This window comes from Thermobia domestica, chromosome 3 (assembly GCF_964235325.1).
Source record: "Thermobia domestica chromosome 3, izTheDome1.hap1.1, whole genome shotgun sequence".
Lineage (NCBI taxonomy): Eukaryota > Metazoa > Arthropoda > Insecta > Zygentoma > Lepismatidae > Thermobia > Thermobia domestica.
This window is the reverse complement of record NC_137456.1, coordinates 344,497,741-344,523,602: the sequence shown is the minus strand read 5'-3', so window position 1 is coordinate 344,523,602 and position 25,862 is coordinate 344,497,741. Positions and strand designations below refer to the sequence as shown.

General features: G+C 35.6%; 1 protein-coding gene across 15 annotated transcripts in view; it reads left to right on the top strand.

Moving 5' to 3' along the window:
• sick (sickie) overlaps positions 1-18,881 on the top strand; it is a 1,461,343-nt gene extending 1,442,462 nt beyond the window's left edge. For all 15 annotated transcript variants that reach the window (XM_081752883.1, XM_081752888.1, XM_081752884.1 and 12 more), the window contains 6 exons: positions 1,888-2,034; positions 5,830-6,072; positions 7,661-7,857; positions 12,151-12,373; positions 14,556-14,664; positions 16,699-18,881. In XM_081752883.1, the coding sequence (XP_081609009.1) occupies positions 1,888-2,034; positions 5,830-6,072; positions 7,661-7,857; positions 12,151-12,373; positions 14,556-14,664; positions 16,699-16,842 (1,063 nt within the window). In that variant the 3' untranslated portion in view covers positions 16,843-18,881. The remainder of the gene's footprint in view (positions 1-1,887; positions 2,035-5,829; positions 6,073-7,660; positions 7,858-12,150; positions 12,374-14,555; positions 14,665-16,698) is intronic.
• Positions 18,882-25,862: the final 6,981 nt, after the last annotated feature.

Genomic DNA, 25,862 nt, shown 5'->3' with positions numbered 1-25,862 from the left:
AAAGAAGTGACATATATACTTTTCCGTACAGCCTTGAAAAGCAGAAAAAACATATCAAATAGCAAACTCGTTGGAAAAAACTAATGTAAAATATTTCAAAATATATTATTTCCAACAGAGATACTACCATATAACGTACAACCTATAAAACAGTCCACATCAACAACAAAATATAAATTTTTAAATGAGGCAGTCAAATTGACGGTCTGGTCCTTCTAGGGGTATACAACAAAAATATGTATTTATTTAAAATAGACACACAATGTTTATACGCTATATCAAACCTCTCTTTAAAATAATAAAAGTCCTAAAGTATGATTGCGTCAGTCAAAGAAATATATGAGATATAGAAAATTGTTTTACGTGATGCCGTCAAAATGACGGCTTGGTCCTTCTAGTGTTAAAAGGAAGCCGTAGTTTTACGTTTCTCGAATATGTTCTTTAAGCTAAAGGAAACAGATGCTTAATGAAAGCAAATAATAATGAAAAACTGGTGGAATGAGAATGTAGACAACCCAAGAAAACTCACGGACACAATGTTGCTAATCACAAACTTCCATAACCTGGGATGGAACCAGCGACCCCTCACACCAAATGAGAGCGCTCTGTCACTGAACTCCCGTACAACCGTGCGGTAGATTTCTGACAGATACAAGTATGCACTTCATCCTAAAATTATCACGAAGGAAATTACTTTTGTTACTTGGACGTGCGCAAGTATAATAATGACTTGATATATCTATAATGAAAATTTATGACAATAGGTATTTCTAGCAAAAGTTGTATGTCTTGATTTTTCTGCCAAATTGAACTTGTAGATAGTACCAAATAGACGAATTTTCGTATATAGAGATTAAAAGAAACCCTCATTCTTTCTGTAAAATCTGATTAAAAATACCAAGCTAAAGTATCATTCAAGGAGTATAAAACTCTCAGAACATGTAAAGGTATTTGGATATACAGGATGTTTTAAAACAACACCGACAACGTTTGGAAGGCGATTCCTGACACCAAGATAAGACAAAAAGTATTGACCAACCTGGGTGCACAAATGCTCCTTTTCGGAGTTATAGGCTGTCGAAAACGTGATAAAATGAACTTTAAAGGTCCATACCTCCTACCGTAGTCGGATCAAGACTTCACTTAGGAACTTGTAGAGAGTATGCACTATCCAAATATCCATGTTTCAGAATACTGCGGTACTTTCTCAACGATTTTTACAGAGGTAGTTGGTGAGTAATTCAAATTATATACCCGAAGCGAAACCTCATCTATAAAAATTGTTGCGGGAGTACCTTAGGGTTCTGAAACATGTATTTTTGGATAGTGCACATGTTAGTTCCTAAGGGAAGTCTTGACTCAACTACAGTAGGTCTCATCGTGGTGTCAGAAATCACATCCCAAACGTTGTCGTTGTTTTGAAACAACCTCTATATATAATATATTAAATAACGATTACCTGCATTAATGAGTCATAGACCTGTCCACTTCGTTAATGTTTATTAGTTATTTTGAAACATTATTTCAAGGAAAAAAGTAACGGACTGCTAGTTTTCGAAATTTTTAAAGGAAGTTATTTATTATTATTATTATTATTATTATTATTATTATTATTATTATTATTATTATTATTAAATACGTTGATTTTTCACGGTTTGTGTAATCCTTCAGATATTGTTTGGTTGAATATGAAGAAAAGAAACTATATGTGGAGAAATAAATTAGATTCGTTCCACGTTAAACATATATTAGTTTGTTAACCGAAACTCAAGATAGACTAATGAAATCTTACTGATACTTAACTTTGGCAATATGCAAATATGTTGTTGAAACTGTTGCACGCCGTTCACTTGAATGAGATTATGTAATTCTATTAACTTTTTCCAGGTACGTGTCTCTACTAACAGAGCACAGGCGAATCATTTTGTGTGGTCCTAGCGGAACAGGGAAGTCGTATCTTGCCAACAAACTGTCTGAATTCCTGGTGCTGAGAAGCGGAAAGGAATCCACAGCGGAAGCGATTGCTACTTTTAAGTAAGTGTTGTGGTTGCAAGAAAGAGTTGCGAGTTATTGCAAGCAAATCTGACAATAAAGCTATTACTGCTTATTAGATAGCAAAGAGAACATTACTTTTAAATTCACCAATGTAATTTTATTTTCAATTTTCATAGCTAATTATTTCGGCGACTTATACACACTTGTCTTTGGTCAAAACATTTGGAAAGCATAGGATTGGAAACTGAGGTATCATAGAAGGTAAAAATAAAGGAAAATGCTCCTAGCTGATGAGGACAAATTTCACTTTAATTCTGTAAAATTTTTGAGTCGTATTATTCAATGCATCATTCAGTTCTCAACAAAGAAAGCGTATTGAATCACGAGACTAAAGGAATAAGGTAAAATAAGGATAAATATTGTCTTTATCAGGTGAAGAAATTTTAAGTGTATATTACCTTCTGTAGCACTGTCTTTGAAATCAATGGTTTTATGCTTTTTAAATGCTCTGACGGCAACATGACGTAGAAATATTGGCTATGTAAACTGAGAACAGAACGTGTGTATATATATATATATATATATATATATATATATATATATATATATATATATATATATATATATATAGAGAGAGAGAGAGAGAGAGAGAGAGAGAGAGAGAGTACCGCTCAAAAGTTTTCGAACATCTGGATTTTTGCATCCTGGATAATTTTACTGCCTTGCATCAGATGTACTCCTGCCTAGAACATAGAATTTGACGACAGTTGAATTGAGGTCTGAGAGGTACTGCAGGGTGATATGTCAATTTTTAATTCTTAAAATTGAAACCAAAAGACAATTATATATATATAATTTCATAGTTTCATAATATAGACGGAAGTATGGAATGTGAGGCAAGATATTAGTTTTGTTTGGAAAGAGTAAACATAGGGGGTGAACGCAGTGACAAAAGTTTGAAAGAGAAAGTAGTTTTCCAAATTTTGGAGTTATCTATATCTTATAGATATGCTGCCTTTAAGAAAGCTAAATCGCCATTATTTGAAAAATGTTTACGACAGTCAATATACATTCTTTTCTGCTCAATTGTTGCTCAGTGGAAGCGTGTATGTAATGCTCGTCGTTACTATTTCAATGATCAAGAATGGAACATACGAAACCATGGTAAACACTTTTCAAATTATGGTATTTTTTGGCGTTTTAAACGTTAGCATATCAACAAGGTGTAAAGAATTGGAAAAGTTGGAAAGCTACTTTCCTTTTCTAATTTTTGTCACTCTGTTTACAATTTCCAAACGAAACTAATATCTTGCTTCACATTGCACACTTCTGTTTATACTGTGCAATATCTATATCAAATTGTCTTTTATAGTTTCAATTTTGAATAATTATGATTTGACATATCATCTGCAGTATCTCTCACACCTCAATTCAACTGTCGTCAAATTTGATGCTATAGGCAGGTATATCTCTCGTGCAGGGCGGTAAAGTTCTCGTGCCAAATTAATAGGATGACAGTAGATACCTACAAAATCGGGGTGTTCGAAAACTTCTGAGCGGTACTGTATATATATATATATATATATATATATATATATATATATATATATATATATATATATATATATATATATATATATATATATATATATATATATATATATATATATATATATATATATATATATATATATATATATATATATATATATATATATATATATATATTTATATATATATATATATATATATATATATATATATATATATATATATATATATATATATATATATATATATATTTGGTCTAGGAATTAATTCGTGCGGGTGGACAAGAGATGGCGCAACGAACGGAGCGTCCCACAGTTCCGTGTATCCACACATGTGTTGCAAACCCCTGTCATCGCGTATCGTTCGTAGTATAGGGCAGTGGATTAAAGCGTCAACAACACCAGTTTGTAGTTAAGTGAACATGGCGCAATTTGTGCCTGATAAAGTGTTTTTGCGGGGTGTCCTGCTGCATTACTTTAACATGCAGAAAAGTGCGACTGAAAGTCATCGTATTTTGGTGGAAGTGTATGGTGACCATGCTCTAGCTGAGCGAACGTGTCATAAGTGGTTTGCACGGTTTAGAAGTGGTGATTTCGGCTTGGCAGACTAAGAGCGAGCTGGACAGCCAAAAAAATTTCAAGACTAAGAATTGACAGCATTGCTCGAGCAGGATTCGTGTCAAACGCAGGAACAACTTGCAGCAGCATTAGGCGTTGATCAAACAACAGTCTCCAAACGCTTGAAAGCCATGGGAATGATTCAAAAGATGTCACATTGGGTTCCACATGAATTGAAAGACAGAGACGTTGAAAGACGAAAAACCATTTGCGAATTGCTGCTTCAACGACAGAGCAGAAAGGGGTTTCTGCATCGAATTATTACGGGTGATGAGAAGTGGATCCATTACGAGAACCCTAAACGAAAAAAGGCCTGGGTGAAACCAGGTGAACCAGGTCCATCACAACCAAAACGAGATATTCACTGTGCAAAGGTTATGCTGTGCATATGGTGGGATATGAAAGGTGTAGTGTACTATGAGCTGCTGCAACCGGGTGAAACTATGAATGGAGAACGTTATCGACGACAATTAATGCGTTTGAAGCAAGCTCTGGCCAGAACACGACCAGAATGGGAGAACAGACATGATAAACTTATTGTTCAACATGATAACGCTCGCCCACATGTCGCAAAACCGGTCAAAACCTATTTAGAAAATGTCGGATGGGAAGTTTTACCCTACCCGCCGTATTCACCAGACGTTGCTCCTTCGGACTACTACTTGTTCGATTGCATGAACAACGATTTGATTGGGCAGCGGTTTACTTCTTCAGAAGATATCGAAACATGGGTCTCTGACTGGATCGCTTCCAAGGATGAGGACTTCTTTCGCCAGGGAATCCGTACATTGCCTGACAGATGGGCGAAAGTGGTGGCTAGCGATGGACAATATTTTTCTTAAGGTATTTATGTATTTTGTGTTTGTACTACAGCTTCAATGTGTGCGTACCAACCGCACGAATTAATTCCTAGACCAAATAAATATATAACATAATATGGCCGGATCCAGGATTGTCTGAGGGGGGTGCACCAATAACTACCAAAATAGCGAATCACTCTGAAACTCTTCAAAGTGACATGTGACAATATTCTTTATCGCTGTCAACTCTGATGTACAGAACGGAGGAAAGCATTTTAAAGAGGATCGCAAGTGTTATGCAGGAAAAGAAATGTTCTCTCTTCCTGGCTTCTATTGTCTTCCCTACTTGACAAATGTTATATTGTTTTCCTTGCTTGTGCAAAGCTCTGCTTTCTTTTAAGCCCCAAAAGGAAACATGATGGCAGAAATTTTTGGGAAGGGTTGCTATTTTCACTGCTAGCTTCTCATTTTAGATAGTGTATATTTACAACGAGGGGGGGTACAGGTGTACTTTTGCACCCCCTAAATCCGCCCCTGTATATAATAGGTAAAGTAGAAGTTTGTTACGTTATCCGGAATGTTATGTACATGGAAACATTAATACAGCAAGTCTTGTAATTATTCTCAGCAAACCAGAGAACACAGGGAAAAAGCACAAGATACATTTTTCAATAATGTATCATGTACTATATTGGAATATGTCCGGTTAATTTTGGTAAAAGTTTTTGAGAGTTTAATAATTTGCAATAGAGAAGGTGGTGTAGGTTTGAAGTACCCAAAAAGTCAGTGTGAGTGTAGAGAAATTGAACAACATTGTCTTAAGGTACAAAGTAGTATTTATTAACTTACTCATGTTATCGTTTCAGTGTGGACCACAAGAGCAGTAAAGAACTACGACAATACCTAAGCAATGTTGCCGAGCAGTGTGAAAACAACGCGGCTGATCTTCCCTCTGTGATCATCCTGGACAACCTCCACCACGCGGGCTCCCTCGGGGAGGTGTTCAACGGCTTCCTCAACGCCAAGTACTCCAAGTGTCCTTATATTATTGGAACCATGAACCAGGCGACTTGCTCCACCACTAATCTACAGCTTCATCATAATTTCAGGTCAGTTGCCATTTTATGTTTTGTCTTTTCTCCGTAATCTTAACCATTAAACTTGATGCGAGAAATCTGAGAAGAAAATTCATTCAATACAAAGTGTTCACTATATTACATTGTTTCTTTGTTTCTTCACGTTTCTAGTTGAGATTTTTGTTCTCTGAACCCTAAAGTAATATAATTTTAGTAGAATAAAAGAGAGAAAAGATTTTAACTCCCTTTCAATTTACAGTTTGACATGATCTGAAAATGAACTCAGGATAAGCTTAAGTAACTGTTCCAATAATTTATTATGGTTTTGTTTGTTTAGCGAAAGAACCTTTTACGCAAATATTTGTGTTGTTCACGGCTTCAATAGAGCCCTAAAAGACTAATAATAATAAAACATTCACCAAAGTCTTAAATAAATATTCTAGTTATATGAGGTTTATCGAGAAAGAAGCCATACTTTCTAACTATAATGGTACTCACCGTTTGTAGAAGTTATCTCATTCAAAGTAGATCCCGTCAGTATTAATACATCGTTTCCAGTGCGTTTTTTACTGATGACACACACTTTTCGGAATAACTTTGAGGCATATTAGCAAATTATGTATTACCTCTTCTGTTTGTGACAAAACGTTCTCGCTTTCATGTTTTCGGTAAGGCTTTGAAGAAATTGGCCTTGTTTCATTCGACTGACTTTCTCTGAATGTAAAGTAATCTTTTAAAAGTACCCATCTTTGAATGCTTTGAATGAAGGCAATTTGAAAATAGTCGCCAGGGTACGAAACAGAGCACTCCAATACTCTACACTTGTGCTTTAAGAAATTATAAACACGTAAAAGTGTAGTAGAGCATTTTGAAGTTCTAGCGATAGGTCTTTCAGTTCCACCAATGCATCATATAAAAATCCTAATTCCACACCAAAGTGTTTTCTATTCAAACCAGTGCAGGTTTCTTTGCGACCTCTTTTTGGGTCGTTACTGGCTAAATCAAAATAATTCAGTAGTGCCATGTGGGCTTGTCACACAACTCGTACAGCTCTAGCATGTGATACTAACGATCAGATTCTAAGCTAAAACCGATTGAATTTAATCTCACACTTAGCTCACATTTAGGAATGCGCACAGGTTGTTGATCTTTTTAAAAGAGATACCACCAAAGGGCAAATCATCATCACTAACAATCATCAAAGGGTAAAAAATATTTTACGTAATATACCGTCACAGTTGTGTGTGTATTGACAAATACATTTTCAGGTACTACCGTTTCTTTGTTTTTCTTAAACTCGATGAAAATACGGTAATGGTTTGTTCATTTTGGAACTTTAAATCCATATAACAAAACATACCGTTATAGATGCAAAAGTACCGGTATAAAATGATTGGAATACAGAAGTGACGACATGGCATACCAGCGTATAAAAACCCATTTCGAGCATTGATTATTCCACTGATTTTCTTCATCACACGCAGGTAATATTAATCGTTTAATAACAGTGGTTGTAGTGTGATGTAGTTCTTAATAATTACCTAGCAAATAATTTTAAATTGACTTAATGTTATTGTGAAATACATTGATATTAACGCCTGACGATTTCTTTTTTAATCAGGTGGGTTCTGTGCGCGAACCACATGGAACCCGTAAAAGGCTTCCTCGGTCGCTACCTTCGAAGGCGACTCCTTGAAGCGGAGATTCGGGATGGAGTCCGGAACAATGATCTCAACAGGATTCTCGATTGGATTCCCAAAGTTTGGCAACATCTCAACAAATTCCTTGAAACTCACAGCTCGTCTGATGTTACAATAGGTAAGTCACTGCAGTGTAACTGCGTACGAATCGCAGAAACGATTTGCTCCTGGTGTTGTTGTATTATCTGACACTTTCCAACTTCGTGCCCTCTCTATTGTGAAGAATATATCATCTCTATGAGTACTGGAGATACTCTTATGGAATGTCCTGAACGCGAAAGGTTCAGGAAGGTTTAGTATTGTCTAACGGTTTTGGTCGTGCCTTCAAGGATTATTTTTATTTATTTATTTATTTATTGAAACAGGTCATAACAGGTGATAGCCAATCACAGTGTTCATTTTTCATGATATAATATATTCACAATTTCATTTTTAAACCTAGTAAGGCAGTCAGCAAAATACCTATATTACTTGTCAGCTTTATAAGTCTATTGTAGGTTGCACTTATCTTCGATGTTGGTGACTTACTTAGGATATTTGTCCTTGCTTTTGTACAATAAAACAAATTATAGTCGTCTATGCGTATTGTTCTATTTGGCACATTTGTTTGGAAGTCGAAAGCAGTTCGTTCTAATTTAATTTATTACTAAGTACTTTGAAAAAGAGTACTGTATCATGTAATATTCTTCTTTGCTTGACCCTTTTAAATTCTGAATTTTAAAAGGTAAATTATAGACTTCCAGTCAAGCAGCTATAGCATCATTCCTATTTATCCTAGGATCATGGTTAGTACCTCATTTTCTTTAGAATAGAACAGCCTTTCAAACGGCACCATTTATATTTCCCTATCGTCTCTCTGAGACTGAAAATTTTGAGAGAAATCAGAATTTTCCTGAATTCTTTTTCAATTTTTAAGTCTCTCTGGACCCCGCTGTGTTAATGCACAGATCTCAAAATAAACTGAAAAATAATGCACTAAATTTGCGTACAAAATTTCAAGCTTCTATCTTGAATAGTAAGGGTGGGAGAAAATATTTACCAATGAGCCCCACAATGCTCCAGATTACTGCAAAAGATCCGGATGTAATATAAAAATTTCCCGAGACATCCCTATTTATCTTAGGTTCATGATTCGTCTATTATTCTCTTCAGAATAGAACACCCTTTCAAACGGTACCATTCACATGTCTCCATTTAGCTAAGGCGGGAAAATCGAGAAAAGAAGTGATATTTTTGTTAAAAATACTCTTTTACCTTTTGTTCCTCTTGACCGCCTGTTTTAATGCAGAGATCTGAAAAAATCTGAAAAGTACTAAGGGGTGCACTGAATGTGTGTGTGTAAAATTTCAGTCTTCTAGGTGCAAAAGTAAGCCCGCCCAAAAATTATAAAAATAGTCCTAACAAAAAGAATTAGTTTAGACGTCATCACACCTTATGTCTCGACGTAGAAAGGCTTGAAACCATACGTAACGTGTTTTACAACACCTCTAGACCTGAAAAAACAAACAAACAAACAAAAAACTGAAGTAAAAAGCTTTATTGGTTCTTTTTTAATCGAATAATAAAGACACTACTTTAGTGCTTATATATAGGTACTAGAACTTAAAAGGGTTAAGGTTTATAGTTACTAAATGCCTATTTAGTGAATAGGTTTTCAGTTCTTGGAAAACTGTTCGTTTGCTTGTAAAAAAGATATCTCAGAAATTGGGATTCAGTATCTTCTACTTTTAGTGAGTTAGCTTTTGTGTTTTAATCCTGGTTTTATTTTTGTCCTTTTCTTATTCATATTTCGTACCAGGGGCGCGATTAGGCTGGACTAGAGGGTGTAGTTGTTCCCCCTCCCACTTTTTTGAAGTGACTCCGTGATGTATATAGTTTCATTTGTAAATGTAAAGTTTTTGTATGTATTACTGGTTCATAGAAAAAAAAATGGTGCCATATAATATGTGCCGTTGCGTCAGTACGTATTGGTTATTTGTCTTCTCGTGGAGTTAAGAAAGCTGCAGAAATTGCGTTTTAATTGCAATTCAAAACAATGAATATTGCAATTACGTATTTTTTCTTTTAAATGTCGTAGCATATGCTTATAGTATTTACTGTCTTTCATTTTCTAAGAGTAATAACACACATTTAATAGCATGTGTGGAATCAAAATATAGGTCGTTCATTAATCCCAGTTTAAATATAACTTCTGCAAAACAAGCCTCATTATTCATTACTATGATTAATATTATTATTTCTATTTATTTGTTTTGCAAAATTATTATTAAATAATCTGATCACACAATTTTCCAGACAGAATTTTAAGATGTTCATGAGCAAGGAATCAAATCCCTTCTTACACTTCCCCGTTGTTTAAGAGTACAAAGGGCAAATACCCCAGTATATGATATTTTAACTGAAAAAGATATTCTATTAGTTATACAATCTTTCGCCAAACAAAGTGTTTGAAACAACCAGGAAAACTAACATTGATATACAAATATTCAGATCATGTTTTGCTCTCTACTTTTAACGTCCAATCAGTGTCACTGTTTCGCATCTTCAGTGATAGTTACGAGGGCGGTTTGATAAGTCCGTGCAAAATTGAAAACTATTGCATTTTTAGGGATAACATTATATTATTTTTCAACATAGTCTCCTTTGAGGTTGATACCCTTCGTCCAACGCTGCTCCAGTTTGTTGATCCCCTCTAAATAATATGATCGGTCCAACTCTGCAAAATACGCACTACTTGTTGCAACCACCTCCTCGTTTGACAAAAATCTGCGTCCCGCCAACCATTTCTTCAAATCGGGAAACAACTAGTAGTCCGAGGGGGCCAAATCTGGTGAATAAAGGGGATGCGGAAGGAGTTGGAATTTTAATTCCATCAATTTTGCGGCTACAATGACAGATGACTGCACTGGGGAATTGTCGTGATGGAAAAGAACTTTCTGTGGGCCAATCGTGAAAGTTTTTCTTCCAGCTCAGTTTTTAAACGGTCCAATAACGATAAATAATATTCACCTGTAATAGTTTTCCCCTTTGCTAAATAGTCGATGAGAATTATGCCTTGAGAATCCCAAAAGACAGTCGCCATCACTTTCCCGGCTGAAGGAACGGTTTTCTCCTTTGATGCAGATTCCCCGCTGGTAACCCATTGTTTGGACTGTGTCTTGGTTTCAGGTGTGTAATGGTGTATCCACGTTTCGTCCACAGTGACGAAACGGCACTTAGTCCTGTGGATTCCGTTTCAACAGCCGCAAACCGTCCTGGGAACACCTCACACGATTTCGTTTTTGATCCACTATGAGCAATCGCGGTACCCATTGTGCGGATAGCTTTTTCATGCCCAAGTGTTGATGTAAAATATTATGTACCCTTTCACTAAAGAGCCCACAGCACTAGCAATCTCACTCGTCCATCATCTATAACCATATCATGGATTTTCTCAATGATTTTTGGTGTAGTGATCTCGATGGGGCGTCCAGAACGTTCACCGTCACTTGTGCTCATATGGCCACTCCGAAAATTTTGAAACCACTTATACACTGTTCTAATCGATGGTCCAGATTCACCATAATGTTTATCTAGCTTCTCCTTCGTCTTCTGAGGCGAAGTATCTTTCAGAAAATAATGTTTGATCACCACACGATATTCTCTTTCATCCATGTTTGTGAAACTCACTCGACTTACCCGATTTAACCGCACGCCAAACACAGAGCACTAAACAGATCTGGCTGTCACTTGGTATATGTTCTTCCAAGAGATGTTACTAACTGACAATCACCTTGGTACGCATCAGTGTTGCCCTCTCTCGGACTTTGCACGGACTTATCAAACCGCCCTCGTATTATCTAGATTTCGGAAACTATTTTAATTTCTCCGACACAATTCCCTTCTTTGTAAACAACATTCGTGTTTGATTTCACTTGTTTGGAATTCTGACTGAAAATTTCGTGCATTTCCAGGGAACTAGGAACTTATAGGAATTTCTCAGAAATTGGAATTCTAAGTGAAATGATTGTTAACATTACTGAGCGTATTGTGAGAGATTTCATTCCTGTAATATGTTAAAGGTTTGCATATTAACGCACATCTATGTATTAATAATTTATTTCTGGTGTTATGTTTACTTATAATCGTCTGCTGTATTTCGTTCTCTTACCATTCCCTGAGAACTTCGTGTGACAGGTTTTTCTCACAATAAAACTGAACTATTTCCATTGAACTCTTGTAATTGCGTCTTGTTAGTATTCTAAAGTGAAAGTTTTGTTTTCCTATATACCAAGAATCAGCCAAACGGATATAAATAATAGTTATTCAGTGTTATTTTGAGAAAAAGCTACCAAATCTACATATAAAAGTTGAATTCAGCAGAAGACTCATGTTCACGTGTACTTACGACTTTACCATCTTTATGTTCTAGGTCCTCGGCTTTTTCTGTCATGTCCTAGTGATGTGTCGGGGTCACAAGTGTGGTTCACAGATTTGTGGAACTATTCTGTGGTGCCATATTTGTTAGAAGCAGTACGAGAAGGCCTTCAGTTGTACGGTCGCCGCGCTCCATGGGAAGATCCCACGCAGTTCATTGCTCAGACGTATCCTTGGACTGGAGACTCTGTGCATGGAGGACAGGAGGCTTTGCTAAGGTACTATTATATGTAAATACTTGTAACATCATTACGTACCCAAAAACCGGAACAAATTAAATATTATAAAATACTATACGAGTGTATATATAACGTTTATGTAAGCTACAGGAATACCGTGTTTGTAACGTGGAAAAGAAACACAATTTCACTGAGATCCTCTTTGGATGTGATTTCGTTGTGTTGGAGGCTGTTGTTCCCAACATTTAATTATAATAATAATAGTAGCCTGTTCTCTACAATGTCATTGTTCCGACACTGTTCTACTATGCGGGAAGTGTAAAGTTTGCATGGAAATGAACCAGGAGGATTCAATTTTTTTTATTCGGCGGCATTTCGCCCCTTATAAAACCTTCACTCTCCTAGACAACAGCCAAGAGAATAGTACTCATGGGTCAATCCAAATGAAATCGATCAATTTCCAGGTCAAAGGTTGCTAACAAAATTTATTTATTTATTTTTTTACCTAAGATTGTACCACACTTTGGGAGTTGAAAACGGGTATTCATTTATTTTTTAGCCGCGAAGGTTTGTTTGTGGCTGCCATTTTGTATAAGCGCCTGAGCGTATTTTGCACTTTTTCAGAGGATTTCGTTAAACGCTGTAATTTTTTAGATTTTAAAGATAATGACTTCAAACCAAAACCATATGAAAGATAATGGAATGGACAACATTCTGTGTTCTGTGCACGCAGAGACGTACTTTAGAACGTCGAAAAAAGAAGCTCTGAACATTGAGGTTGGAAACCTAGAAATTGCAACTTTGGAATGTACATTTTAAACTAAATAAATGAGACTAATTTCCAATGGTTTGTCTACATAGAGACTAGATAATAGACAACGTCCTAAACAAGTTTCAGATCTGAGAACTATATACTTTCTGTCTTTTTTTTTTTTTTTTTTTTTTTTTTTTTTTTTTTTTTTTTTTTGAAATTTTTAAACATTGCGAATTTTCGAAAATCGTGTATTTTCACCAAATATCTCAGAGAGGACAAAAGTGAAAAATCTCAAATTTGCACAGAATAGACGATAGTTGTGCAGCAACATGTGAGTAAAATTGCATCACTGAGACTTGAGTAGTTTCGGAGTTGTAAGTTGTTGCAGTAATGTGAAATTCACGATTTTAAACATGTGCATGTTTTGTATTGATATAGTATCTCAGGCCTACAATTTATCTATGTTTCATCAGAAGAAGTGCAGTCAAACAGCAAGAAATTCGAGATTTGTTACTTGTAAAAGCATTATTAATACTAGATCGCATAGTGAAGAAAACCATTATAACTCAGAAACTACTTGTGTCTCAGTTAAGTAATTTTCCCATTTGCTACTGCACAACTATCGTTTATTTTGTGCAAATTTGGAATTTTTCACTTCTGTCCTTCCTGAGATATTTGATGGTGAAAATACACGATTTTCGAAAATTCGCAATGTTTAAAAATTTCCAAAAAATCAAGTATATACAGTAGTTCTCAGATCTGAAACTTTGTTTAGGATGTTGTCTATTGTCTAGTCTCTATGTAGAAAAAGAATTGGAGGTGAGTCTCATTTATTTAGTTTCAAAATGTACTTTCCAAACTTGCAATTTCTGGGTTTCCAACCTCAATGTTCAGAGCCGTTTCTTTCGACGTTCTAAAGTTCGTCTCAGTGTGCACAGGACATAGAATATTGTCCATTCCATTATCTTTCATATGGTTTTGGTTTGAATCCATTTTCTTCAAAACCTAAGAAGTTACTGCGTTCAACGGAATGCCTAAACAGTTCAAAATGTGCTCTTTCGCCTATACAAAATGGCCGCTGCGACGAAACCTGTGCGTCTAAAAAAATAAATGAATGCCCGTTTTCAACTCACTAAGTGTGGTACAAACTTGGGTAAATATTAATAAAAAACTAAATTGTGTCAGCAGCCATCATTGGTCGATTTAATTTGGATTGCCCCTCATATGTGTGCGATTTTGTTCTGTGAAACGTGGTTTGACAGGTGTTGTTGTGTGCAACTTGTTCAAGTAGAAGCAGATCGTCCTTTCTTTATAAATTTTCATAACTTATCCAGATCTTTTGATATTCTTGCTAAGTAATGAGATGGTTGCTTTGATATATAAACGTATTGTGCAGCTGCATATATTGGGATGCATAGGAAGATAGTTTACTCTGTCTTTTGTCTAAAGGACAAATATTTGTTTCAGGCTACGACCCGAAGATGTAGGCTATGATGCTCAGGCGACTACAGGAATCGGAGGAAGCAGTATGAAGTCCATGAGTTCAACGCAGAGTGATACGGAAGGAGACCCTTTGGTAAGGAGAAGAGATTAACCCATTTTTGTGAAACACGCGATTTGTGGCATGTGGCATGCATTATTATTACGCTGTATATCTGTTGGTTGGCTATATGAGACGTGAACTTACCGTGTAACGTAGATTCCGAAACACACGAGTTTCACTAAAAGCAGGTAGTAATTAACAATTTCCGGTTTCAACGTTGATCTCCAGAGAAAAGTACGGTAATTTCATAGGTAGCGAGAAGCTGTTTTGTTTGGAATCGATTCAGCGTCTGAAGAGGTGGTGTTATCTTCACACGCATATCTCTACTAAAACCGGAAGAGGTAGAAATTAACTGCTACTTCCGATTTCCCTATGGATATCCATAGAGCAAAAAGCGTGAGATCACAAGAAGCAGTTCTCTGCAATCTATTAAGCGAAGTGAAAAATTCTGAAAATCTGAATGTTTACCGCAACTTGTATAGGATAAAATGTTTACAATTAAAATACTTAAAATATGCATCTGCTTACGAGTCATGTTGTGACGTAGGAGTAGATTATTGGTAATGTTTTGCGTGTTATGTGACACGAAGGTCATGAGGGACGGGACCTAATATTAAGGTGACCAATAGTAAGTGTTGCATCCAATGTGTCGGGAAAACGTCATTCACACGGCAGACGAATATCTCAGATCCATACCCATACCCCATACTTTTGTACGTAATACGATGCAGTGAGCTTGAGAATTACTCTTTGGTTATCATAAGCATTATAATCAGTGGCATAGGATGAAGAAGTAGAAACGGAATTTATATGCGTTCCCTAATTCATTCAGCAGTGAACAAATGTGTAAGGTTTCGGCTGTTGTTTTTACTTTACATAAACTGTAGATCTGAAATAATTTTCAAATGCTCACTGAAATAGTTAGATCGAAAGAGGGCGTAACAGGTTCTGCCTTCCAAAAACTGAGGCATTATTGATTTATTTATTCATTTATGTATTAGTAGTTTATTATAACAGTGCCAAAACAGACTTGAAGATTTACTTTTTTTAAATATATATATAGTAATCAGTTAACTGATCAAATAATAAATTATCATCTCATATTATTATGATTTTGTTTTACTGTTGAAGTTAGAAAGCCCTGTGTTACCGTTTTCACTGGGTTTTCAGTTTCACAAACGGGGAAATTTACAGCAGTCAATGTTCTGTATTTCCTTATCCAATATTACGTGCCAGGGTCATTTTACTTCATTCCATTTTGCTTCTTCACAGGAAAAAAAAAAAAAATCCTTTCTAATAGTTTAATGTTTCAATTTTTATGCAAATTTTGTAATGAAGGTCAGGATTAGGAATAGATTTTTGGACTTTCGGCATCTATAACCATGTTAGCCCGTCACTAGGATTAGAATTAGGAATTAGATTTCTAGGCTTTCGGCATCTATGGCCATGTTAGCCCATCACTAGGATTAGAATTAGGATTTAGATTTCTAGGCTTTCGGCATCTATGGCCATGTTAGCCCATCACTAGGATTAGGATTAGGAATTAGATTCTGGACTTTCGGCATCTATGGCCATGTTAGCCCATCACTAGGATTAGAATTAGATTTTTGGACTTTCAGCATCTATAACCATGTTCGCCCGTCACTTGTGAGGCATAACGATACTGGACAAACACACTACCCGGAGAATTGAGGAGAAAATAAGGACTAAGAAGGGGAAGAAGTGGTCTGAGACCATTATATTAGGTACCAATCCCGATATTTGCCTGGTGTGAATGAGGAAAACCCAAGAAAATCTCAGAATGGTTGGACTTAAAAAGCTACTACACTTTTACGACAGTATTCCCACTGGGGGGAGGCAGTTGTTCAGTGGTAGAGCGTTCACCTCTGGTGCATGGGATCCTTGGTTTGATCCCAGCCCGTGCCAAGTGTCTTCGACTTCTTTAGTCTGTAAAACATAACCGTGGGACGTGAGAAAATTGAAGAAAAAAGGAATCACTACGTTGACTTTTATAGTTTCTTAATTGATTTTCAAGACTTGCCTGACTTTATTTTTCTTTCTTTTCAGTTGAATATGCTGATGAGACTTCAGGAAGCTGCCAATTACTCCAGCCCTCACAGTAACGATTCGGATTCGACGAGTTTGGACTCTCATACGAGCAGCCTTCAAACTGAAGATATAATTGGGTCTGGAGTAGAGTCTACCCTCTGATGCATTTTAGTCAGAAAAGTACCTGTTTGTACATAGAACTGCAGTTGTCTACCCCCTCCTCCTCCTCTGCTTTAAAAATGAGAGAGATTTAAAGAAAGAGAGAGAGAAAGTAAAACGTAAATCAGGTATTTTTTTATTACAAAATCAAAAAAACAAACACAATAACTATGCTGAAGGTATAGTGATTTTTTTTTACAGTTTTTTTTTTTTTGTCAGGTATGTGTGCGTGTTAATTCTTTTTATAGAGTACACAAAGGTACATGTTCAATTGAACTTGTTATTGTCTGAGTGAATTGTTATGCTTGATATTTATTTTCAGTAAATATGCAATAGACTTGGACGAAACTATATAAATTATGGTGATGCTTCATAAACTCTGACTGATAATCCACAGGGACGATGACCTGCCTTTGATGAGGAGAAAGTATTATTAATAATGTAAATGACTTGACAATACTTTTCTAATTTGTGTTTCCTTTGTCCATTGCGGACTGCTTCTCCTCTGTTGAATGTCAGTGTTGGAATGTGTACCTGAACGTATGTTTGTCTATTTGTTGTACATATATACATAATACAAATTGTGTACATTTATATTCCTTTTACATTATAAATAAATAAATACAAATATATATATATATGTATATTTGAAGGCTACATAATTGTAAAATATCCTCATATGTAGTCTTTGTGTATAATTTTTAGATTTACATGAGAAGAAATTTTTCCAGAGCTAAAGTTTGTCAAATGTATTATATTTTAAGTATATTTGGTAGGTACACACCATACTGAGGCCAGAATAGCTGGCGTTTACAAAGAAAAACAATTTAATGAAACCAAAGTATACTCAGATGAATAAGCCTTCGACCTTCGCTATTGTCAAACTCATACTATTTAACTTCTTATGTTATCAAAAGTGTCGTACTAAGGAGCAGGACATAAAACTGTTTTATGAAAAAAAATATCAGGGATTCTTTCTTAGAGGAATTTGGTGTCACTGAAAATATTTATCTTAATTTGTTATTGCTTTTCTGTTATTGGTGAATTGCTTTGTAGTGATTGTCATCTTTAGCCTTTGTGCTCAATGGCGGCAATAGTTTTCGTTTCGCCATATCTAATCACGGTGGAAATTTTGTCTGAAATGCAAAATGTATATCTAATGTGAATTGGTAGTTCATATTTATAGTGACAAATGTTTTCACTACTTGCATTGTACTTTAGTTAATGTTCCAGAACTGTGGATGCTTCTTTCCACTGTTACAGCTAGTTACAGGTTGAGAGATCAAGATTTTATTTGACACAAACGTAATATTTTCCTTGGTTGCTTGTGGATTTACCTGAGGGAGTAAATATATAAAATATTGATCTTTTTTAAAAATATTAAAGTATAAATCCTCTATTTAAGTACTGGTGAGTTAGAGTTATTGCATGTGAAATGAGGTCCGAAATCGGGCTAAATATGTGATAAGGGTAATTCCACTTTTTCAGTTTAAAATATTCGTTCCATGTGCATTAAAAGACAACTTTGTTTTGGTTTATGGAATCAGTTTCATTAATGTATACATGAATAGAGGGGAAAATATGGTTTTAAAATGAGCTTTTTGTGTCTGCGCCTTACTGTACGCTGCTCGTAACTTTTCTACGGATGGTAACTCTGTATTTTGTACTTGCCTTCTGTGGGTCAATGGCTTCAAGAGTCAGGACAGTGTGTCTCCAGTGTTAGCCAAAGGTTGTAAGAGAACAATGTAATGTGTGTTTGTATATAGCTATTATTTAAAACAAAAACTGAAAAGAAAAAAAGAACAACTATTTGTACAAAATGGGAAGCTGGAAGTGTTGACTTTCAGAAATATAGATTAGAACTGTTTTTGTTTTCTTACAATTTGCAAATAATTTGTACATGCATCATGACACCAGTCAACTTGTATGCCTTGTAAGATATGTATGCTTGTATTTTAATTTATGTCATTTTAATATTATGATAATTTTTAAAGGCAGCTTTTGAATAGAGTTGAGAATACATTAATGTTGTATTTAATAAACGCATTTTTCTTATTCCGTCTTTCAAGACCTAGACATCCCTTCTTACGTTTTAAATTTGTAAAGGACGAATTACACAACCACACACAAAATATAGAAGTTCTGTCCAGCGGACCTCAGGGTATCGATTCGATGTATTTTGTTACCGCAAATCCAAATTTTGAAATCCCAGGAAGATCGACCGTGTCAATTTTTTATGGGCGAAATATTTGAGCGATCTTGGGTAGAGGAAACACATTTTTCGCCCATAAAACAAAATTAACACGATCAATCGTCCTGGGGTTTCGAAATTTGGATTCTGTGCAAGAAAATACATCGAATCCATAACCTGGGGTCCGGTGAACAAAAGTTTCATTTTTATTTTGTGTGTGTGTGTGGGGGGCTGTGTTATTCATTCATAAACTACTTTAATGAATATTCAAGAGAACATTTCAGCCAGCATAATGAACAAATCAGACAGAATTAATTGTATGTTCCATACAAAATCACGAAGATGTTTGGAAGTTATTTCGTAGGTAATTCGTCACTGGAATAACCAAAAGGCCTATCTCATATTACGTTACTTTCATTATTTCAAATAATCCAAACACATTTTAGTGATGCGCCAAATGTCTTCGCTTTGAGACTTGCCAAATCATCAATTTGATATCTCAAGAATAAAACCTGTGTCGCCTATGATTCTTAACAGCGATCGGTAGAGCTCGCAAAATCATATAAGCTGCCGGTACGCCTATTGTTATTCCAACCACGAATTGTAGGAGAAACGGATTGATGTTTTAGCATGAACCTGGGCTATATTTTGTTGACAACGAGCCGAAATACTTATTATGCACACAAAAAAGTATAAGTTTGTGGAAAAGATTTGGAAGATACTGTATATCTGCACACACATACACTTCCTCCCATTAAGATGTAAATTTGAATCGAAATGAGATTACAAAATTCAGGTCGATCTAAGGCTAACTGTGCTCCAAAATCCATTTCGAACGGTTCAGCCCTTTTTTTTTTCTTCGAAAACGCTTTCACATATGCCCGATTATTTTTAATGAATTTCATATCCCTAACTTGAGGGGTTCCTCGAAATAGTTTGGCAAATTTCAAATCCATCTTCCCTCTTACCTTCCTCTTCCCCTTTTGAATAATCATTTTGAACAAAGCGAGATGATTAAAAACCTATTTCGAGGTCAGTACTATATTAAAAAGATAATTTCAATAACAGACATGGTGTAGATTATTTATAGATGTCAAATATTGTATATTCATAAATACAATGTGGGGGCCCACATGAGCTTTGGGTGGCCTCGGGCCCCCCTGGAATCGGGCCCCCCTAGTCTAATAGTCATAGAAGAACGGTAAGAAGAAAGGGAAAAAGAGAAGATAAACATAAATGCATAGTTTAAAACACGTAACATTCGTTACCGGGCTTCCCTTGAAAATTCCTCTCTTTGGATTTTCGTTTGTGTTCTTCTGTACAGTTTTTTAAACATCCAGCAATAGTCAACCATCATATGGACAGACCACCTTCCTTGGTATCTCTTTTCCACCACTTTAATGTCCTGATGGAAACGATCACCATTTCTTCCATAAAATCACCAAGATTGCCAGGAAAGTAATTGAGATGAGCATGAAGAAAGTGAACTTTGACGCTCATGTTGCAGCCAAGCAGATTAAAAGATTCCAACCTCTCGTCGATTAAAACGCTGTAATTTGAAGCCTTCTGGTTTCCCAAAAAGTTTTGTATCACATTTCTGATCGCAGCCCATGCTTGTAATTCTATCTCACTCATACTTTCCTCAAATATTTTGTCCGCCATGAATTTTCGGATTTGTGGGCCTGTGAAAATTCCAGATTTGATTTTTTCTGACGTGATAGATAGAAATTTACTGGCAAGGTACTGAAAGCATTTACTATCTCTGCTTAAAGCTGCCGCGAATTGTTTCATTAAACCTAGTTTTATATGTAACGATGACAACAGTATTTTAGAGATATCAATCAATGGAAGTGAAACAATGTTCTTTTTGCCAGGTATGAAAGTACTTCTGAATGGCCACTGCTTTCGAACCCAATATTCAGTTCTTGTTCTGGAGTCCCATTCACACAAAAAGCAAGGCTATTTTGTGTAGCCTACTTGTTGGCCTAGCAATATTCTAATCACTTTGAAATCCTCCACCCCCACACACCACTCATAACACTTGTACTGCACCTTTTCCAGCAGAAATTGAAGGCTTTCGTATGTCTCTTTCATAGTCACTGAATGTGCTATTGGAATCGACGGATGAACGTTATTGTTGTGTAATAAAACACCTTTTAAGCTGGATTTGCTGCTGGAATCTATGAACAGCCTCCATTCTCCTGAATTGCAATTGATGTAGAATTTCATGAGTGCGGGAATGTCTCGACAATATACCATACCATTTTCCTCTGCAAAAAGCGGAACTAATTCTGCCTCTCGGTGTCTGTACCAGGAGAATCTCATATTCGGACCCAATAAATTGTTTTCATGAAGTCGCGATCCTAACAATTCTGCTGCGTCTTTAGGTAAATTAAGGTCCCGAACGAAGTCATTAAGTTCATGCTGGGTAAGGGGCAAGGGCACTCTGATATTTGTTTCTCTTTTCACATTAATTCTATTTAAACTTTCCAACAAGTCAATCACATCATTTTTTATATGGTTGACATGACTATGTGAGGCACTTATATGATTTTTTTTTACCAGCGTAGGATTACCTACAGTGTTGCCAGCGTGGCCGGAAATTCAAAAAATTAACATTTTACAACTTTTTCGACTTTCTTCCTTTTCTTCTACGAACGGGAGCCAGGGTTACCAAACATATCTCGTTGAATTCTCTGTTCTATTACCTTTCCAACAAGGTGTAGATCATGTCTTTGTAACAACGTGAATGTTTACGAACCAAAAAATTTTATAAACGGTGGTTGCACTTTGATTTTTTTCCTCGCTTCCTATTGTCGCTACGGCTTTCATTTTCCTATATGGTTGGTATGGCTATATAAGGAACTCGTATTAATTTTTTTTTACCAACGTAGAATACCTAACAGTGTTGCCAGCGTGGCCGGATATTCAAAAAAAATAAATAAAAAATGACATATTTTACAAATATTTCGAATTTCTTCTTCTTCTTCTACGAATGGGAGCTCAGATGTACCAAACATAGCTCGTTGCCTTACTTGTTCTATTAGCTCTCCAACAAGGGGTTGTTCATGTCTACAACGATTAGATGAGGTGTCAGGGATGACAACGTCAAGATATTAACTCCCTGGCAGGCGTCTACAAGTTAAAAAAATCGTTTTTTTTTTTTTTAATTTTGACATTTTCGTGATTTGTGAAAAAACCTGACGTGATACACGATTTTGAAGGTCATTTCGTAATCTGCAGAAAAAATCGATTCGGATATACCATTTTATTTGAAAACAGAAAAAAGTTGAAAATTTGCAGATCAGTGTAATTGATCGCAACATAAATCTTGGAGATTGTATATATGATAGCATTGGATCACTAAATATTTGCCAAATAGATTTGAAGGAAATAGAAATGACTATTAAGAATCTTAAGTTCAAAACGGCAGTTGGCTCTGACGGACTTCCCTTCTACATTGTGAAGGGTTGCGCTGATATATTAAAATAGTCCTCTTAATTGCATTCAATTTATCAGTAAGAACAAACAGTTTCCCAGACAAATGGAAAGCAGCTTTAATTTGTCCAATTCCGAAGTCCAACAATACTCACCAACTTTCGACCCATAGCTATATTACCTACTTTTCCCAAAGTATTTTAGTATATCTTATGACATTATTGGCAACGCACTAAGAATCCACTGCAAAATTTTTAACTTTTTAAATGAACCTCGTGTAAAAGCAATTCTAAGAATTTTTCTCTTCGCCAACAGACGAATATGTGTATATGAGTGTATGACTCCTGTGATGGCTAACCCTCTCGCTTCTTCAAATAATGTGCTGAAATGTAACGTAGAGAGTGAATTTCCTCTCAAAGCACTTTTATCTATAGGCTGTCATGGTTATTTTTAGTTCTGACATCAATGGCTTGCATTGCGAGCCCCTCCGCTTGGTAGAAACACGGGGGGCCGGGGAGAAAAAGCAGGGCAGCCTGGCTTTGAAGTGACGATCAGAAACAACGCGTAACCATGTAGTGTATAAAAATTAGTATTTTTACTTATATTACTGGTGCAATATCTTCATATTACAACGTAAATCACGTAAACTATGTTTACAAAAATTAACATATTTATTAAGAGTAAAATATAGTTAAAACATTTTAATCTAAATAAGAAAAATGTAAACAATGCAACAAAGAAACCTTCGGAATTACTCTCATGAGCTAACTCTAAAACAATCTAAAAAGAGGTCAAGAATTGGGAAAATATGGAAAACTCAATCTTCCGATTTCAAGTGCACATCCGTTGAAGCACCCAGAAATTCTCTTTCATCCATAGCAATAACTGTGACCAGTGAAAGTGCGAAATAACGAAAATAAATAATATAATTCAGTTCAACCGGTAGCCTGCGACATCCGCGAGTGTAAGGAAGATTATAGGACCAAGTGTAAAATTGCATTATTATATTTAGTTGCTTAAATCAAAGTGCCAAAGTGTAATCTAATTTCACTTTGTGTAATCTAATTTCACTTTGTCAGTGTAGTTTCAGTGTTATTAATTAAAACTAAAATATTATAATCGCACGTATCATTTCATAATAATTACAATGGTTTAAATTTATGTTTTAAGATGTAAGAGAAAACAATTTACTTTTCTTTCCAGCATATGTAGTCTAATGCCTATACAACCGCAATAGTATTGATATTATTAAATTGTACCGGCATTAGAGATACAATTAGTGTTTCTTAATGTCAATTTCCCAGAATATTCTGACCCGAACTCTGTGTTCCGAATCGTAATGTCTAGTGGTTTTATGGTCAGTTTTGGTAGAAGTTCCGAACTAACGTTAGAGACGGTCAAAGAATCGAATCCAGTACTGTTATGATCTTGTATCGCCGAATCTTCAATTATGCCAAATGGCGTATATAGGAGGCGAAATTTTATTTATTATAGTGAATGAAATATCTTGCAGAATTTTCACATTTCGAGGGATAAAGTTCCCAATTCCCCCCGAAACAAAATCGTAAATACGCCACTGATCATTTCAAACCCGTTATTTCAGTTAAATAGCATCGCTTTATTCCACAAAGATGTACAGTAACGAATGTTGCAATTATTAGAGATTTTATAGCGAATTCATGAGATGTATGTAGCTAAGTCGAAAAGATTTATATTGATTTTGAAAAGGCTTTTGATAAAGTTAATCGCAACATATTACCAGAAAAATTAAAGTTTCTTAAGTTTTCTTTACCCTTCAGTAAATTATTCTAGTCATACCTATCTAATCGTAGACAATCCGTTCTTTTTAATGCATACAAATCTAAAAAAAAAAATATATATTGGATTTTGAGGGTTCAAACTTAGGATTATAGTTGTTTCCCTTGTTTATTAATGACTTACCTAACTGTATTCCTGACCATGAAAAATTACAATATGTAGATGATTTAAAAATATATGCTAAAGTCGACTCTCTGAACGATAACATAAAACTGCAGCAAGGTCTAGATCATATTGTTAACTGGTGCTCTTCTAATCAACTTGGAGTCAATGCAAAGAAGTGCAAAATGTTATCATTCATTAGGAGTAAATTCCCTCGTCACTTTGATTATCTAATTAATAAATATGTAGTAAATAGGCATGATTCAGTTAAGGATCTTGGTGTTCCGTTTGATGCTAAGTTAACGTTTGATAGTCACATTGAAAATATAACAAGTCAAGCATTCAAACTATTAGGATTCGTAATTAGAACGGGAAAAGAATTTAAGAACTGTTCAACATTAAAGAAGTTGTACAATGCACATGTTCGCTCGAAGCTAGAGTATGCTTCTACTATTTGGAATACGACTCAATTAAAACATCGTAAGCAATTAGAAAGAATACAGGCAACATTTTTGAAACATCTAACGTATGAAGAAACTCACATTTATCCTACTTACCAGTGGCGGCCCGTGGGAGAAGGCTGCAGAACTGCAGCCCCCCAACGTAATTCCATACTTCCGATTCGAGCCTTAGTAATCAATCTTTATATATTATACTTGTTACGCGCGTTTTGTTCAACTTTTCACCTAGAAGCAAATTTGTTGTTCCGCTTCACCCCCTGGGGCTGTCAGTATAATCTAGCTTGGCCTTTCTTACGATACTGTGATTCCACTTCCTCCTCTATTTAGCATGTCTTTACTGGTAACGTGTGGACTGCTTTACATGCAGTCCTTTCGGATGCTTACCAGTTTGCGCAAGTGCGCTCTTCTCATTTTGTGTTCGTCTGCTCTGATCAGCGATAAGTACGTATATTCAGGCTTGCCAACTCCAGGGAAATATCCTCTGGCGAATTCCATCCAAAACTTTAGTTTCTGATTTTAGCTTCGAGTGGCATAACCTCAGTAGCTACAGACAAGAATTTAAACAGGTACCGTTATGTTCTAAATTTATTAGTGAAACTCCGTGTTCTTCTTTCTGGGTGTGATGTCAGACGGTCGGGTAGGTCATTAGGGGTTGATGACATGATTACGTGTATGTTCGGTTTGGAAAGTTCGTGTTTTCTTTTTTTTGGCTGTGATTACGTGTGTGTATAGTTGGAAAGGTCGTGTCCTCTTTTTCGAGTGTGTATACGTGTCTGTACAGGCTGTATACTGGATATTTTTAAAAATAATAATGGAAATTTAAATTTGATTTTAATTAGTTCGATTTGAATTAAATCTGTTGATATGTTAGTTAATTAGAATATTGGTAGATATGATGAAACGTTATTCTGTATCACTTACTTCCGTAGCAGTGATTAAATTAATAATAATATTGAATATATTTACATTATTGACATTGAGATCAAGACCCGCGTTCGAATCTCGTATTATAC